Consider the following 19,413-nt stretch of genomic DNA (forward strand, 5'->3'; position numbering starts at 1 on the left):
ATATAGTACTGACTTTCAATTCTGGAAACTAATTAAAAACCAAGACATGACCTAGGACTAATTTAGCAAGCATTTGAATATCTGTTGGGTATTAATGATGATCAAACCCTCAGGACAAATGATGGACAAGGTAGAGCTTTTGCTGTGAGAGAAGACATCATCCATCAGAGGGGGCAGATTTATGAGTAGGAACAATTATAGAACAGGCCTATTAAGAACACATGGGTGAGAAACAAGAAGAACCCATAGATGCTACCTGGATCGATGAAGAAGGGAGGTGGAGCCAATGGCGTGTTGAAGAATGGCTAGATGGATAGTTATGTCAAAGGCAAAGCTAAATGGAGAAAATGAACATGCTAAGCATAAATTTTGTTCATGCAATGCAGGTATATTTTATGCAATGGTTCAATGAAAAATGTGAATTTTTGCTGGAGTGTGTGCCCAGAAACAAGAATAGTTGGCACGGAAAGAGGCTACAGGGTGGAATGTAAAGAGGTCGTGGCCATCATAAGATGTTACTATCTATATTACTTTGTATTTAAAAGCATAAAAAATGATATTCATGATTTCCAATGTTGCTTCTCAATATAGCTTCGAAAATGAATTGAAGGGAAAGACAAAGGGCAAAATTAAGATCAAAACCCATCTGTTAAGTTTGAAGTCTGAAGAATTTATACATTTTTATATGGACCTGATAGATGATGCTTTAAATAAATGCTCAGACAGAGAACACTTTCCCATATTATTTTAAATATTGCAATTCAATTACTCATATGAATTATATATGATTTCTATATTTTAGTGATGTTTCCAGGCCAAGATGAAAAATTGACATAAGTAAGAAGCACAACTACGGAAGGATAATGAACAAGAGCTTTTAACTTTTTTCCATGCATGTATCATGCTTCCAAATTTAAAGGATAGCATCTTCATCATGACAGAAAAGTAAATACATGGATTAGTCACACCCATAGCAATTTAAATATACAATGGTTTTTAAGAATACATTAATTTCTTTTGTTGAAATATTTCATATAAACTGGAAAGGAAATTACATAGTAGTCTTAGCATTGAGTTGGGAAGAGTTTGCTTTCTTTTTTAGGTGCTTAAATACCCTAGCCAGAAGCAACTTAAGTATGAAATACTTTATTTTGTCTTATAATTCCAGAGGGATAGAGGATATAACAGTAGGGAAGACTTACTACCAGGAACAGAAAGGTGGCTAGTCACATTTCATCCATACTCATGAACCAAAGGTTGAAGAGGAAGTATGGCCAGCTATTAATTCCCAAGGACCTGGGAATTCACCCTGGTGACTCACTTTCTCTAGTAAGATTCCATCTCCTAGAGTTTACATGACGCCCCTCTAAAACCCCTCCACCTGTGAACACAAGTGCTCAAACATATGAGACAATGAACTGCATTTTACATTTCAAGCACTAGGACCAATAACAAATGGTTCTATGGCAGCAGGTACGACTTTTTGATTACACTGTGTCTACTACTTGTTTCCAAACAACTCAATTACACTTTTTTGTACCTAATGTGGACCCCTCAAGATACTCAGTGAAACTACATTTTGGAATAATACCTTATTTATTATTTGACAACTTCAAGCACATACAATGTATCTTAAATATATCTCTGGAGGTTTGTATGAAAATAGCTCTCATAGCTACATGTCTTGAATATTTGATTTACAGTTCAATTAACAGTTTCTAAAAGATTATGAGATGGGACCTTTTTGGAAGAGGTGGCTTTACTGGATACAGGCTTTGAGATTTCAAAATATTCAAGACATTGAATTTCTCTCACTGTTCCTCTAGCTTGTGGGTCAAAAGATCTCAGGTGTTCTCCCATAATATCTGTGTGTGCCATCACATATTCTAACCCTTTGAAATCTTAAGCACTTTTAAAAGTTGTCTAGGTCATGGTGGTCTTATCATAGCAATAGAACAATAACTAAGACAATATCAAATACAAATCTCCTGACCCCTTCCCCCAAACATTTCCCAGTTATATCCCTACCTTAGGTACTACTCTTCCTTAAAAACAATAACAGAAGCAACAGCACCAACAAAAATAACAACAAACCCAGAGTCCAATTAGTGTCGTCTGTATATTCATGAGTGTGGGACCATGTGCTAGGGCATGGGCAGCTCACAGACATCTCTCAGGCTGTGAAGGTCCTTAGATTAGTGTTTAAGGACATAGTGTGTTACACTCATAATTCTTGAACCAATAGCATCAAGAGCATCAGACAATCTTTATGAAATACAGAATTTTCGAATCTTTTTGGAGTTATTAGGTCTACATCTCAATCATGGCCAGAAATGTAGATGATGTTCACACTCATGAAGTTTGAAAAATAGCACTTGATTCTCTCAATAGGAATTGTCCCCAAATACCAAATCAAACACTTTTTAGTTCTTCGATATTTGGTCATTTATTACGCTGATGACTCCTGATACGATCTACTCTGTGCTACCATCATGGCCCTCAGATGTAAAGCAATGAATAAAGCAAAGTTAGCAAACAAGAATTCCTTCCTGCTTAGACAGTTTATCTAAAACAGGAAAAAGATAAGAAACTTCAAAATATGAGAACATTACACATACACACAAAGTAGGCTAGAGAATGTATCAGGAAAGATAAAAACATTGAACACAATAAGTTATTAGGGGGTGGGACACTAAAGAAATGTTGTTTCTTCCTTCCTTGTGTGTATTAATGAATCATGTCATCTCAGTGAGTGATATCACTTCATTGAAAGATAATCACCTCAGTGAAAGCTGTCACTTCAGTGACCTCAGTTGGAAATCAACTCAAAGTTCTTACTTTACACACAAAATCTTGATTTTGTGTGTGTGTGTGTGTATTAGTATTTGCATGTATGTGGGTCCACATATATGTAGTAGCATTTCATTTGTATTTTAATAAATAAATCTTGCCTGAGGATCAAAAAAGTAAAACAATCACACTGGCTAGCCTTAAATACCAGGAAGCAATGACACACACCTTTAATTCCACTAGCCACAATGACATACTCCTTTAATACTAGTTGTAGGCAGAGACTTCTTTTTATTTCCTGGATGCTTAGGCCTGAATAATCACATGGAAACTATATTAATTACAACACTGTTTGGCCAACAGCTTAGAAAGATTTTTAGCTAGCTCTTACATCGTAAATTAACACATTTTTATTATTTTGTATTTTACCACGAGGCTCATGGTTTGTTACCTCCTGCTTTGTGGGCAGCTACATGGCATTTGACTCCTTTGGCAGATAAATAGTGTCTCCTTGACTCCCCCTACTCTCTCTCCATATCTCTGTTTTGATTTCAAACCTGGCTTTACTTTGCTAAGCTATCTGTCAAAAGACCTGCATTCATCAACCAATAAAAGCAACACATATAGAGAAAGACATCTCCCATCATCTGCCTTTTCTGTCGAAATAAAAAGGAAGGTTTTTAACTTTAACATTGTAAAATTACATATAATAAAATAGGTATCGAAAAAGAATTATATCTTCAAAATTTCTTTGTGAATAGTCAAGTTTTTAAAATATTTTAAATGCAATATTCTGTAGTCTTTGAAATGTTGAAGATTATCTAAATGAAATATATCTCTATGTATCTAGAAAACCAAACTAGCATGATTGCTAGTTTGATGATTAAAAATTACTGTCTATTAATCTGTAATTTATAATTATACATTACATTTCTAAATGAGCTACACAAATATAATATTTTAAATAAGAGGAGAAATGCATATACATGGGATAGCAAATCCACCTTCAATTTGTATCAATGGATCAAAATCTATGCCAATATAAAGTATTCTTCTTTATATCATATCTTTCTCTTCTCCTTTTTTTAGAGAGAAATTGAATATGACCATTTAACCAATTATAATCAACCCACTTTAAATAAAAAAGAAACATTTATAAACAATCATTTGGGGAATTTAGACATAGTTTTCTCCAAATTGTTTCATGCTGTTTGCTCTGTGAAATAATTTTAAGGTTCACAGAGACCTTTTTTGGGGGGATCTTATTCCACTTTTTTCATCAAACCACATTATCCTGGAGAGAATCCACAGGTTCTTATCTTCTGTGGAAAAAAAAAACAAAACCTTTTTTCCAAAGTCACATATCCTTAGATTCAAATTTTGAAGTCAAGATACCTTTAAAATATATTTGTTGGTTTGTTTTAGCAGCCTGTACAACGAAATGTGTGTCTGTACTTAGCTCTTTCACAATAAACAAAAGCTAAAGAAAACACAGTAGTATACATAATCCAGACTCTCTGTTTATATTTCATCTTTATGTGGCTTATTTTTCTTTACTCCTTTAATCTATGACTATCTCTAGCCTATCTTTTTAAAGATTTTGTTTTATTTTTTAAAGACTATTTACTTCTTTTTATAACTGTCTATCTATACTCTTTTTCCTCTTTCTCCCAAACTTATGTACACTTTTTAAAAACACTGTGACACATTCAGAGGTTTATTTTTGTCAGAATCTGTCTTTTCTGTCTTATTGTGTATCTGAAATTCCTTTCTGACCAGGAGTACTTTTTTTTCTTAATTGCTAAGCAGACATGACTAGGATCAACTCCATGGCCCTGTTGGTTTGCTCCACCCAGTCCAACATGGAGAAGGCATCTTCATTGCCTCTGAAAGCCATGCACACCAACCCAGTTCCAGGGACACAGTAGGTCTATATATCCATTAGGCAATTTGTAGCATGTTGCTCACAGATCCCATTTAAGTTCAGGACTTCCTTCTACCAGCATGAACCAGGAAGTCTTCTCTTAAAGAAGCTGTACAGTTTCAGCTGCTTATGCTGAATCAGGAAGCTTTCTTTTTAAGGAGCTGCACTTCTGCTCACCACCAGCAAACAGAGACTATCTGAGAAATATGTCGCTACAAGAGCTGTGCTTCTCTCTGTTCTTTTGTGTCTAAAATTCCTTGCCAAGTTCTCAGTTTTTATGTGGATGTAGTTGCCCCACAAGGGCACCATTTGTAGACAAAGACTGCTTGTTTGTTTCCCAGCTGCCCAGTGCAGAATAGTCACAGAGAAATTATATTAATTACAACACTGGCCAAGAGCTCAGGAATATTTCTAGCTACCTCTTATATCTTAAATTAACCCATTTCTATTATTTTGTATTTTAGCACAAGGCTCATGGTTTGTTACCTCTTGCTTCTTGGGCAGCTACAAGGTGTATGCCTCCTTTGGCAGATATATGTCAACTCTACCTATATTCTTTATATTTCCCTGTTTGAGTTTCCCATCTGGCTTTACTCTGTTAAGCCATTGGCTGAAATAGCTTTATTTATTAACCACTAAAAGCAATGCATATACAGAAGGACATCCCACATTACCAATAATTGCACTAGCTTACCATAGAGACCAGGCAGTAGTGGTGCATGTCCTTTATTCCAGAACTAAAGAGGAGTATAAGATTGGAGGAGACAACTCTCACTAACAGTTTCCTTCTGAGATTACTGGAGATAGGATCACCAATTTGGACTGAGGCAGAGGTAAGAGCTAGTGGCTGGCTATTTTGCTTTTCTGACCTTAGGTTGAACCCTAATTTCTGTCTCTGAACTTTTATTAATCTTGCTTCACATATACATGGGAGGTCTGAAAGTGAAGTAGTGTTCTCCACTTTAGCTGTTGATAGTCTTTTGCAGAAGCCAGCGATCTCTGATTCTGGCAATTCCAACTCTCAAGCTAACCTCTGAGATATTTTGTTTCTGCTTCCTGTTATGTTTAGATTATAAGTGTCCACTATATCTGCCTAATTTTCATAGATTGTGTTTATCCGTACACTGGCATTTGAATTTGAGAAGCAAACTTTCTTTGTTCTTCCTGGTCCTGATTTTAAAACTCAAAAGTCATTGCTTTCTAAGCAAAAAAATGCAAAATTCTTCATTATCATTGAATTTTCCCTTCTATAATCCTCAGGGGCAGGAGAAATAGAATGTGAATACATAAAAAAAGCAAACCTTAGTTGATATACTAAACATTCTTCACTCTATTAAATTTTACTGTAGTACTTCTGGAATATTTTATATCTAGGGCTTAGAGTCATGTATAATAAAAACTTACTACTCTGTATTCTTTGTTACCAAAGACTCAGAAACATAAGTTGAATAAACCTTTATTCAGGAGGCAATTCATTAGCATGTTGTAAGCCTGATGTTTTCCATATAGAGTAGAAAATATTTTGTGTTTCTCTGTTTAGATACCAATGCCTTGGGAAGGATTTAGGGAGACTGAAGAGGTGTGTGTGTGTGTGTGTGTGTGTGTGTGTGTGTGTGTACGTGTGTGTACATGGTATTTAAAATCTTTTGTTTTTAAAATAAGACTCATAGCCAGTAAAGTTTTTTATTCAAAAAAACACATGTAGATATTAAAATGGCATTCTTCTATAAAATAACTTTACTGGTTGTTAGAAAAATGTCTTAAATATATAAAAATAACTACAATATAGCACTCTATAAGGCATTTGCAGTAATTTTTATGTGGATCCTCTCTAATGGGTTAATGCTATCTTTTTTTCCATTCAGAGAATTCATCAACAGCCTTAGACTGCACAGGTCTTTCTATGGTGGCCTGGCTGATCAGCTTTGCATCGCTGAATTAGCTGCTGCTGAAGGAAGGCCCTGCTGGAACGGGGAGGACATAGTGAAAAGGTGAGTTCTGGGTAGAATTCCTTTTCTTCCTTGATTTCTTCTGCTGGAGCCGAATAGATGCATAACTGTTGGCACTCTACCACGCAGGTTAGAGGTTAACCCTTTTCTGTGTCTCTGATTATTCTGATTTTTCTTACCATTTCACTCTGAACACACTTTGTGTTGATTTAAAGCTTTCTTCATGTCCTCCTGTCTGCAACTTATACACAACCCAACCTCAAAATTGCTATCTTCTGTCTAGTTGTTTTTATTAAGTATCTTATTTTTTAACTTCATGAATATTAGGTTGTGAGGAAACTCACAGAAACTTGAATACTCATCCAAAAATAAGATTGGGGGGGGGGGGAAACAGTATTTCTAAATCATAAGATGAAATACACTTTCCACTCACACACTCCCTGTGTAGGATTTGAACCCTTAAAATGTATGCTCGAATCTGTGGAAATTAACTTTGTTTTCAGCTCTCTGATAAAAATGCTGTGTCGACTCACATACATAGTGATTCCATGTCGTTTGTATCTCATGGTTATCACAATGACATTCTCATTTAAAATAATCTACCATTCAAGCGCTAACGAGTTTAGACCTTGCTCAGCTTATAAAATCAGATGAGATGGGGTCGTTCAGGGTGGTCTTGCTACAATTTTATATGCCGTGTTTTATCGATATCCACGGGAGCCCTGCCATTTCTGAATAAAACTGGAGGAAGATTGGGTGGGTTTGGGGGGGGGGACAAAGGCGATGTTCAGAGGGAGGGAAAGCGGCAGACAGAATATAAAATAAGTAATTTCAAAATAAAACAAAAAGCAAAAAAAAATCTAGCAAATTAAGTTACCTGATAAATGTATATGACATTGCACTTTAAATACAGATGTCTGTTATATTTTTTCTACAGACTTCTATGTGATCATATTATATTTAGAAACTATATTCTAAGATGAACAAAGACAGAGATTACAGATATTTACAGAAAATGAATGTGAATTAAAACTGTAAATTGCAATAAAGTGTTTGGTAATCTGACAAAAATGTTTTTATTATGTTCTTTGGGTTGTGGACTGTATTTTAAAATGTAACTATGTTCGATTTACAGAATTCTTTTGTCATTTCTGTGAGGTTTGTGTGCTAGGAAAATCACAACTCACATGACACAATTTCTTTGCTTAAAGTAGCCTTTAACTTCCTTTGAATTTGAGAAGCCACATTTTTAGGAAGAGTTCTCCATGAAAAGTGTCTGTGTTTGTAGGGCAAGTTAATTCTAGATCTTTACCTCCTTGGTTTATCCTTCCTTCCTTACACTGCTGAAGATTCCTGTTTACTGTTTATCCTGTTTACAAGGGCCAAGTTCAGAGAGCCTCCAGCTCTGGAGAACAAACCACATTCCACCTTTGTCATCCTGAAATCATTCCTCTAACCTCACTGCCTAGTGGACTCCTTTGCTTTCCTTCACGCTATTTTGTTTCCTCATGTCATGGCTCCCCAGTCTGTTACTACTATAGTTTTCTTTCACCAACATTTTTGCTCTCAAACGCCACTGTTAGTGAACACTTTTCAGTTAATATATTTTAAGGCAATGCACAAAAAAATTTAAGCACTGGGTCATTTAATTATTTCAAGACAACACTATTGTACTAAAGTAAATTTGTTGGTCTGTATGTTTTATCATGCTAATACTGAACTTTCATGTGTACATTATCTTTTTACATGGTTGACTTATATTGTATTTTTAATTATTGCTTAGTCATTCATGAAGTAAATTTAAAACAAGATTGTTTTGCTAATGCAAATCCAATGCTAAAAATCTAGGTATCTTTGCAATCTAGTTGACTGCTTATGTTGTTCTTATTGTGACTTATATATGGATCACTACTGTTTGCTATTTTTATTTATTTTTTGTAAAAAGTAAAAATTCACTTTATAAGAAGTGTTATTAATAGTTTTTAGCTTCTAATTCAGATTTTCATAACAGTTTGGTGACATGTGTTAAAGCCCTGATAGATGTTTTAATATTGAACTCTTGAATTGTCTTAATAACATTTCTTTAAAATATTGAGTCCAGATAACTGATATTTTTAAACTAATTTTTTTTCTTTAGGAAAAAATGTAGCAATATCCTCAAAGAAAAGCTGTATGTGTATTTTGCTTTAGACATTCATTTTAAAGACATAACATTACTTAAAACAAAAAACATGCCATTCAATTTTGAGAAGATTGAAACCAAGTAGATGTGTGTCATATTTAGGGGTGAAGACTATTATCCTCTTCATGGTAGGTTATAATACCATCACGTTCATCCTGGGGAAATTATGCCAAACACATCAACACACTAAATTGGTTGCCAAGATTGATTTTTATCATTCGTTATCAGACTGGAGTGATTATGTTGGCAATGTTTCTTCTCCTGCAGGCATTTGTTAGGAGGTGACTGATAAGATTATTTATGTGCACAGCTGTGCTGTTTCAGAGGTTTGTCATAGAGAAGCTTCTGTATCATCAGAGTCTGCAAAATTGGGTAAAAACAGTAGACCTGGAATTATTTGTAAATGAAAGAGAAAAATGTCTCAAATACCTAAAACGTAAAGAGAGTTTTGCCTTTGAAACGAAGTCTATTTTAATTTCAATATTTTTAATGGCAGCCTTTGTGGCATCAACTCCACTATAACACTGAGGTCAACAGGTCAAGTTCCTGATTTTAGATGAAACTGAGCTGCTGCTGCAATCTCTAATCTGCATCTCTGAAGGTCTATCTTCTCTAGCATGCTTTCATTATCTTGATACAAAATTGCTCTCTGAAGGCATGCTCGTCCCTTCTCTATCCTCAGTTATCTGTGATTGTAAATTGATTGTTCAATGGTTCACTTCCCTCTGGGCAGTGAAGTTTAGGTGACAGCCCCTTAATTAGCAGGGCTTGCTTTTAATAGACAGAAAATCTCGTAACTCTCCCTTGATATCCAGGAATGCAGCATCTCTACATTAGCCCTTGAAACAGCCAGGAGCTGTTAACTACTCTAGTGAAATTAATAAGCCACGTCATTTCTACTTTATCTTGATTTAGTTAATGTTCCCTAATGCTTCTGGCACAATCCGTTTTTTCTCTAGTTCTTACGTTAACGTGATCATTTCCTTAAATGATGATGACCAAGTTTTTAGAATCAAATAAAAATAGACCAGTGTTAGCACTCTTAACTTTGTACTTAGCATATTACCATTCTCTATTTCAACCAGGACTGTTTTCTCAGCAGTAATTTCGTTTCTTCACTCTATCCACAGACTAACAGGAAAGCGATTTTGCTTTTAATCTTTTGTTCTTTCTCTTCCTATAGTGTTTAATTGTATTTCATATATTTTTACAAAGCAAGTAGTCTAGTTCTCATGTTAGGACCTTCATTTGAAGCCAATCAGTTCTCCAGTGCTCTGAATGGATTCATAGAGTGACCACTGGCGTTTCCTGCAAACCGTGTTTTCAGGTCACAATATTCCTTGTGACTTGACGCCTGACTGCTGCCAGTTGCTGTCCACTGTTCATGATACATGTCCTGTTAGGTTTGTAAATATTTCCGAAAAACATTTTTCCTTTATCTTTTTTTTACTTTCACTCATAAAATGTTGCAAAAATAAAATCTCATGCACTGAAATTATCCAGACGAAAAACTGTACAACTCAGAATGGATACTGGGAAGTTTCGTTTCTGATTATAGACTTCACTCTGAAATGCATTTAGTCCTTCCTCGCCCTCAGCCTTTGCCCATATTTTTTTTTTGTTCTCATGCCACAATATAATTGGTTGAGAAGTAGAGGGTATTCAAAAATGGAATTTGTGGGCTTATTCATCTCAGGAATCTACTACAGAGTGTAAAAACTCCACTATTAAAATGAGTAATTTTCAACTAAATTGTTTCCTTCAGGCAACTACATACACCACTTAGCCAAACTCCTACTTTAATTTCATATTTTAGTAGAATGAACCCCTGTGTGTGTTAGAACTCCAATTTACTGTACTAGCTACAAAGGTTTTTACATTTTTATATCACATAGTCTTTCTTCTGTTCTAATTTCTTTTAGAGTAAATACATTTTATTAAAAGAAGGGTAAAATGATTAATATCATTGAGTACACATGAGTGATTTTCAGAAGATAGCAGAACTATAGGGAAATTAAGTCCATAAGACAGTGGTTCTCAACCTCCCTAATGCTGTGACCATTTAATATAGTTCCTACTGTTGTGGGTACCCCCAAGCATAAAATTATTTTCATTACCACATCTTAACTGTAACTTTGCTACTGTTATGAATTGTAATGTCAATACCTGCTTTCTGATGGTCTTAGGTGAGCCCCGTGAAAGAGTTGTTTGTGCCTCAAAGGAATCTCAAACCACAGATTGAGAACCACAGCAGCAAGTGGTACTGCACATTCAGATGTAGACTGGAAATAACCCTGATGGTGGGCTATTGACAGTGGGTCCCTAGGTGAACTGAACACCTGACAATGTAGAAGAGGAGGTATGGATCCTAAAAGTGCCACCTGTCTCTAACTCTGGACGCTGTTCTCATTTTTCTCCAGTTTGATCATGAGTATTTCCTGTAATGTATTTAATTAGCATTGTGAAACCCAAGTCCAGACAGCTCTTCTAATCTCAGATGTGTTGGGCTAAAACATATTAGTCAGCATCATCCCAACAAAGAGATGAGGGTTTAGTGTTGGGAATGTATAAAAAATGCAAGTGCTTGTACAATGGCAAAAGTCTGAACTCACATGCGGAAAAGGTAACTTAATTGTTAAGGGCAATTACTAATCTTCCAGAGGACCCAGGTCCAGTTCCCAGAACCCACATTGCAGTTCACAACACTCTGTAGTTCTAGCTCTTGAGGGATCCTTCCTTCTGGCCTGCAAGGTATAAATGTGGTGACATACATCCATGAAAGCAAATGTTCTTATAAATAAAATAGTAATAAATCTTGAAAAAAAATATTAAGTCACGGGATATATAACATTTTGTAAGGGGAGAACTGAGACACGCCACTTCTTGAATCATGGAAATGAAATATGCTATATGTATGTTCATCATATTAGAAATCTATATTCTGAGTCCTGATGGGTGCATATAGGTGTATCTGATATGTAAATTTGCAACAAATATGGACTCATTTTGTAGCACACTCAGCTGTGAACTCTCTCACACAGCAACTAGCTTCTAGTTGTGGTATCTTGAATTCTTTCTGACCAGGATTTTATTTTTCTTTAAACTGTAGTCTCTGGAGTGATCATTCTATTGTTTAAGAGTTCATAGCAAACACTAAAGAATATTATAGGGGTTTGCTCACTTGATAATCAGTTGTCTCTTTTTAAGGGTACATCATTATTCTCAGAGTTGCTCTTTGCCAGACAAAAATATAAACTGAAGCAATAAATCCACTAGAAATCTTTTCATAAATATAATCATGACCAATTTTAGGGTTGTTTGAATCACTATGGTGCCAATAGGATGTTTGGTTATCAATTAGTTTTATAAGCAGTGTAAATTGTGCATTGGAAGCACCCAACACTACTTAATATTTGAAAATCTGAACTGCATTCAATATGTTTGTTTATACTCTTGCCAAGTTAAGCTCTGGTTGAATCTAGGAGACATGTAGTGGGTGTGAACAATTTCTGCACTGTGTGTCAACCCTGAAAGGTACTAATTCAACTTCTTGTAACTCTCCATATCTACCTGAGAGTTTTGAAGTTGGGAAGTTTTAGTATGGAAAGGTGAAGTAAAAATAAGAAGATTTTGACAGCCTTCTGTGACTGATTATATTTATGATATTTTATTGGTGCCCCTGGCTGGCAGGAATTTAAAGTTGAAGGGTGTCTCAGTGTGTTTAAGGCAATGCCTCCTCTCACTTCTCGATCTCACAGTGTGTCTCTTTGTGCTCAGAGAATTATAAGGTTTCTCTTCTTCCCCATGACCTGCCATAGAAACCACAGAATCCTTTCCTCACCACCTCTGGTTTACGTGGGAGTCTAGTCTAAGTTGTGTTTTTTTCTCTGTCACTAGGTGGGCTTCCACTGCATGTGTTCGCAACTAGGCTTTTGTACCTTCCCACATGTAGGGAACCCTAACTTGAATCTTTCACTTTGGATGAAGAAATAGGGAAATGCCATAGTATTCTAACATTTCTTCAAAGAAATTTTCTCATTTGGTTCTTTTAGCCAAAATTTTGTATAGTTAAGGTGATGTCAAGCTATGGGACCAAAGTTGTATACATGTAACCTCACATGGAAGGCAAAAGAACATATGCCATGTGTTGTCTTGTTCTCTGATGTGACGAACACAAAATAGGTAGTATGTCAAGAGTGTTTGGAGATGGTGGGAGAATCTGAAAGCACTTTCCATGTGAAGATGTTATTACATTGTTATTACATTGTACCTCTAATATAATATTAAGTTAGGCAAGTTATAGCCCTAATATTTGAAGGACTTAAAATGTAAAAGCTGGTAGAAAGCATGCTCAAGGTATGAACATAGCAAATCAGATTCTAAAATAGGAAAAACATAAATTCCAGCATTACTTCAAATAAGAGATTTCTTATTTGACTGAGTACATTCAGAAATAATAAACAAAAGGTGACATGGGTTTCCACTATCCATTTAATAAAAATACATAGTAAATATAAGTAGATAATAAAGTATAATATGAAAATATAGTAATGAAAAATTAGAAGACATAGTAAATAAACATTCTCAAGCATCTACTCTGTCCACACAATGTTCTAGAAACTGGGGTAGAAAATCAGGATTAGAAACTATTGGTAGGATCCCATCTTCCAAGTAGAACAGGAGACAGAAGAGACAACTTGTGGTCAGATGTAACTGTAATTCACAAAATCTTTATAGTTGTGGGAAGTTCTTCATCCTGCAGATTTGGAAGCATGAAACAGAATAGGAGCACATCTATCCTTGAACGAACTAGTGAGCACTGGGTGGCCTCCAAGATGCCTTCTCACCATTGGTAATCGCTCAGATTATTCATTCTCCCTCTATGTCCTTTTCACATAGGCTTCACTAGCTTGTCTTCACCACTTAAAGACAAGCTGCTTCTCCTTCATTGTAGTGCACCCAATAGTTCAGAAAGAGGCTGTCAAATGTTCACAGCTGGTAACCACTTGCAAATAATCTCCAGAAACATTCATTGATTTTTAAAGATTTAAAAATTTTTATGATAATCTTATGTGAGTACAATGTACTTAGAGTGTGTCTGCTGCTCCGTGACTCCTGTCCCCTACTACAACTCTCCTGGATCTCCTCCCCACTCAATATCAACTTTATACTCATTAACTTGTAGCAATTTTCACATATTTACAATGTGACTGAAAGAAATATCTACCTGATACGTGAAATTTGTTGAACTATTTACATAAGGAATTCAGAATGTTAGCTAGCACAGAGTACAGACTCCACAAATGTTGAATCACTGTGGTTAAGTAAGATCTGCTTATTTACTTCAGGGTCAACATATCTCTACATTTGTGAACTCCCATAAGTGGATGAGTTATAACAGGAGAATCCTATTTGGAAACATCAACATATGTGAAGGGTAGTTTGTCAATTAGTAAAAACAATAAGAGTTGGAGAGCTGCCATGACAGTAAATAATGTCTACTGTTCGTACAGATGGCTTCAGCTGGGGTTCCAGAGTCCATATCAAGCAGGTAAAAACCACATGTAACACTACTTTCAGGAACTCTTACTCCTCTTTTGTCCTCCCTTCGCAACTTGTATGCATATACTACATACAGACACATGTGCATAAACATAATTTGAAATTTAAAAAAAATCTAAAAGGGCATATACAGGATTGGGGTTAGAAGATGATTCCTTCCCAAATATAAAATATTTGGGAAACTATCTTACTAGGGTTAGAAGTACAGAAAACATATTTTTAAGAGTTACTCAAATTCTCCAGCTTTGGAAAAGAAGGTGTGTTTTCTACCCATGTAGCGAGTCAGTCTTTTCAGGAGAGAGCTAATATTAAAATACAAAGATTTTCAGAGACAAAAAGGAAAATTACCTAAGCAGGAATTTGGGAATAGTTGATTGTGGCCTAGGCTTGGTGTCAATCTTATTGAACCATTTGTTTACAAGCAAACTATGACAAACCTCCAGCAAACCATCCATCATGTTGTTCTGGGAAACAGAACAGTTCTAAGGCAGATGTACATACTACCACTTCTCTTCAACCATTGAGTTCACCAAGGAAATCTATACTGTACAAGAAGGTTGGAACAAAATAGAGTTGGACACCAGCCATTACTGTGCCAACTCGGTTTCTTGCATGTTGACACCATTCAAATGGACTATTTTTAATGTATTACATGCTTCTATCAGAAACTCTGACTAGAGAGGGGTAAGAAAGGGAAACAAGATAATAGTTCTTTGAAGTGAAAACCTAAAGAGTCTTTTCCAGACCATTTAATACAGAAACTGATCTGTCTGGGGCTCCAGTTTTTATCACAGTTACCCTGACTTGTGACTTTCAGATAGTGTTATTGAAAACAGCAGCAATCTTACTGTGTTCCAGGATGGCAATTCTGCTTTATAGTAAGAGTGATTTCATACTTCACCTTCACAATCACACTCAGAATTGTTTCTTTTACCTAAAACAGATAGAGATTCTTTTGCGCAGACTAGGTTCTATACTTTTGCATAACAGCACATAAATTTATTAGATAGCGTTACATATGAGAAGATATATTAGAAATGTAATCATTCATTCATATATTTTTCCAAATAGATCCCACTGTAGTCTCATTTTATTGATATACATAACTCATCAGTTACATGTAAATTTTATTGCTAAAGTCAGCAGATCTTCTTCTCTAATGTATTTCTCAAAGTAAGGAAACTTGTTAGAAGTTGTTAAAAAGAGTTTTGCAATACTCAATGGCAGGATGATTTCCACATTAATAAAATTGGTAGTAGTAGCTTATTGCCTTTTATATTTGGCTTGTACAATTAATATAGTTGTGTGTCATACTTTATGAAGATTCAATTTGCTCCAGATTATTCTAAATACTTTTATTCCTTTGTTTACTTGGAGAGACCCAGGAATACAAATTATTTTTGTTTTGAGATGGAACTTTGAAAAGTAGAGTATATAATGAATTTTACATATAACAACATCCACAGAATCTGCCTGTTATAAACCTTTGAGTTATTAACTAATTTAAAAGTCTTAGAATTATGAAGGAGATGGATCTCACATTTGAAACATTTGGAAAGTGTCACTAACAACATTTCATTGTATGCAGAAAGAACATTAAGTGGAGGCTAGAAGAAGAGGGACTCCATGTGAAAGCCCATTCTCTGTAAACATCTAGAGTTGGCTTCATCAACAAGCAAATGTAGTTACATTATTGTAAATAGAAAACCAGTCAGTTCTAAGGAAGGCTACATGGCCCAAGTATTTCATCTATTAACTCTAGATCTCAGCAGGGACGAATCTGCTGATATGGCATAAAAAAATTATCCATTCTTGGGTCCTATTTGAAATCCAGGAAGACCTTCTGTATAGTAACATTTATTGCTAGTCACAGAGGTAGACATATACATGTGGAAGGATATAAATTCATTTATAAAAACTTCACATAAAATAAATATGAAACTACACTTAAGTACATGTGTGGATGAAATGTTGGTCATTTTATTGTAGTAGAGAAAATCTAGATAAATAAATATATTGAATCAGTAAAACAATAAGAACTTAGACTTTAAAATGATCATCTTTTAGTGAGCAAGATGTATTAAAATACAAAAATTGTTGCTAAGAGAAAACTGTATATGGTGAATTGGTTCAGAATTCAATTGGGGTTAAGCTGATGTGATTACCAAGTATTAGTACGTATTTCTACAGAAGAAAGTGATGCAGTGTGGGTGGAAAGAACCGCAGTGTAAAACGGCACAGTTGTGCAGAAGTGTTATTAATTTCGGCTCTCTTAAAAAAGAGAGAACCAAGTCCTTTTTTTTAAAACAGTTTGTTATACACATGCACACAACATACTCCCACATGGATAAATATATATCTCTCTATATAAAGTTATAGATATACACACTATATATACATAAAAATTCATACGCAAACAGAATAATATATATGTCTGTTTAGATATGAATTTTTATGTGCACACATACTATATGTAGGTATAATGTTAGTTTTCTATTACTGGAGGAAATAAATTAGATTAATCAATTTACAGAAAGAAAAGGATCACTGTTTAGAGGTATCAGTCTATTACTGGACACATTGGTTTGGGTATGTGGTCGACTTGTGTGGCTTCACATATGTGCCAGAGAGAAACATCTTAACTGTAGTCTGGGAAGCACAAAGAGAATAAGGAATTCCGGTCCCAGTGTCCATTCAAAGACATAGCCTCTATGACAGAAAGATTTCTTACTAGGCTCTTCCTCTCAAAGGTCCTAACTCCTCATAATAGTAACAAGCTAGGGATGAAGAATTGACTGTATGGGCTATTGGAGAACACTTAGGATCTGAACTACAGACACAGGTGGATTGCTGATAAATACAAGCTGGTCTAATGGTGTGCCTACATGCTTGAACCATTACAGGAGACAGCTATTCCAGATTCCCCAGGGAAGATGAGCAAGCTGACATCCCCAGTCAGAAGTTACATTGCTATCTTAAGTTTAAACATAGTCAGGAGGTAGACTTTCTCAAATTTTGGAAGATTTTAGTCTTTCCCCCAAGACATCTACTGAAAGTCGGCCTTTTTACCCCATGGACAGTAAGTATAATGCTTTAGTCTACATATGTCCACAAGTTTAAACAATAATTAACCAAACCTGAAAACAGCCTTTTATACCAACATGAAGACTTAAAACACATCTAATCAGTGAGTATAATATCCTCAGTGAGTACAATATCCTAAGCGTGTTACCAAATAAAATTAGCAATCACCATCACTGTTTTAGGTGAGGAACAATAAACGTTTCTCATAGGCGAATGTTGCAGAGGTGGGGTGAGGAAGAGGCTGTGTTTGGTAAATACCACGAAAGACCTCTGTGGAGAGATCACATTCAAGCCAACGTGGGAAGACTGAACTTCTCCAAGAGGAGAGAACTTCATGCTTCGTGTGACTGCAGAACAGAAGGAACGTGAGTGTGTGTGCAGCAGACATACAAACGACAAAGGGTTTCTTTTGATTAAGACTCTCTAAAGGGTAAATAAGGCTACCCCAGCCAGAGAAGTACTTGGTGGTTCATTCTAGGTGTTTAAGCAGTCTGGGCATTTTAAATTGAAGTGGGTTGGCATTAAACAGTTTCCTCTCTGCATTCACATTCAACTCAGATCACTTAAAACACCAAATGTAGTGGCTTCTCACACATCCATAGCATCTCCAGCTCTTTACGCACAGCTGCTTTTCCTCCTGTTCTGCTCAGTCTGGCACTAATTAGTACCGCGTCCACAAGTTGAGAGCGCTGCTCCACAGAATGACTGTTACTTTTAGAAGTCATTCACAAACAGGAGATTGGCAAGTTTCTCTCCACAACTCATGTGTGATGTAGCTAAAATTTGGATATTTTCATACTCAAATTCTTTGAACTGATAGTTGCTAGAGTGGCTTACAGAATTCAGAGAAACGCTTTGCTTGTTTTCAGTCAGTTAATAGGAATAATCCAGGAATAGCTAAAAGGGAGAACTGAAAACCGATAATAAAGGGTTGTCTGGGAAAGGCTCTGTAAAGATTAAATGTCAGGCTACAACAGCCAGGGCCAGGCGTGTGATGCTTCCACACCCTTTCTGGGCAAACCAAGCTCCCAGCACTTCCACACATTCAAATCAGCAACTTGGATGTTCTTTGAACACCAAGCTTTTGAATATTGATAGAGAATACTTGAAGGTCTGAAAAAAAATTAATGATTAATGTTCTTTGATCATCAGCTGAGAGTCTTTTTTTTTTTTTTTTTTTTTTTTTTTTTTTTTTTTTTTTTTTTTTACGTGTCCTCTCTAGTCCCCAGAGCATGAAGACAGAAGCTTAAGGTCCAAGTTGTTAAGTGTTGTTTGATCTCTCTGGAGACTGGTCCTCATGCAAAGCCTACCCAGTGTCCCCTCATTAAAAGAGGAGGAGATTCAATCACTCAGGATATGTCAAGGTATATAAGGCTGCTAGAAGCTTCTATGTAAGGTATAGCAGAGAAGACTTAGGAGATCTGTATCAGGAACCTGGGTCAAAGACCAAACATTAGAACTAATATTTTTCTGGGCAATCATATTTATGTTTGTGTCATGACATTAGAGTACCTGAGACTTGATAAATTATAAACAAGAAAGATTTATTTGTTCATAGTTCTAGTCCTGTGCTATCCAAGATTAGGATTTTGGCATTTTTTTAATCATGGATATCTTTGCATAATCGAAGTCCTCAATGGCAGAAAGGTGAAAAGAAAGAGGGTGACTGTGCTTGTGGTACTTTCTTTCTCTTTGCAATGCTCAAATACTCAGCAGAAGCAACTTGAAAGAGAAATGGTTCATCATTTTACTGCTCCATTAAGGTAGGAAAGGTAAGGCAGCCACGATGGGTTGCTCCAACGGCAGTTGTATTTTCACATGAGTTTTGACCAAATCTTTAGACCATAACAATGACTTTTTATAAAGTGGATTAGCTAGCCTGGTTTCCCCACATCAACAAAATACCCACGAAAACCATCTTG

At 35.6% G+C, this 19,413-nt stretch overlaps 1 protein-coding gene across 2 annotated transcripts in view; it reads left to right on the forward strand.

Annotated features, from left to right (window-relative positions):
* The window catches only part of Gpc5 (glypican 5), a 1,239,739-nt gene that overhangs the window by 294,597 nt on the left and 925,729 nt on the right, over positions 1-19,413 (forward strand). For both annotated transcript variants that reach the window (XM_085698195.2, XM_085698197.2), the window contains exon 5: positions 6,580-6,705. In XM_085698195.2, coding sequence (XP_085554321.2) covers positions 6,580-6,705 — 126 coding nt within the window. The remainder of the gene's footprint in view (positions 1-6,579; positions 6,706-19,413) is intronic.

The sequence above is a fragment of the Myodes glareolus genome, chromosome 12, assembly GCF_982192425.1.
Source record: "Myodes glareolus chromosome 12, mMyoGla1.1, whole genome shotgun sequence".
Classification (NCBI taxonomy): domain Eukaryota; kingdom Metazoa; phylum Chordata; class Mammalia; order Rodentia; family Cricetidae; genus Myodes; species Myodes glareolus.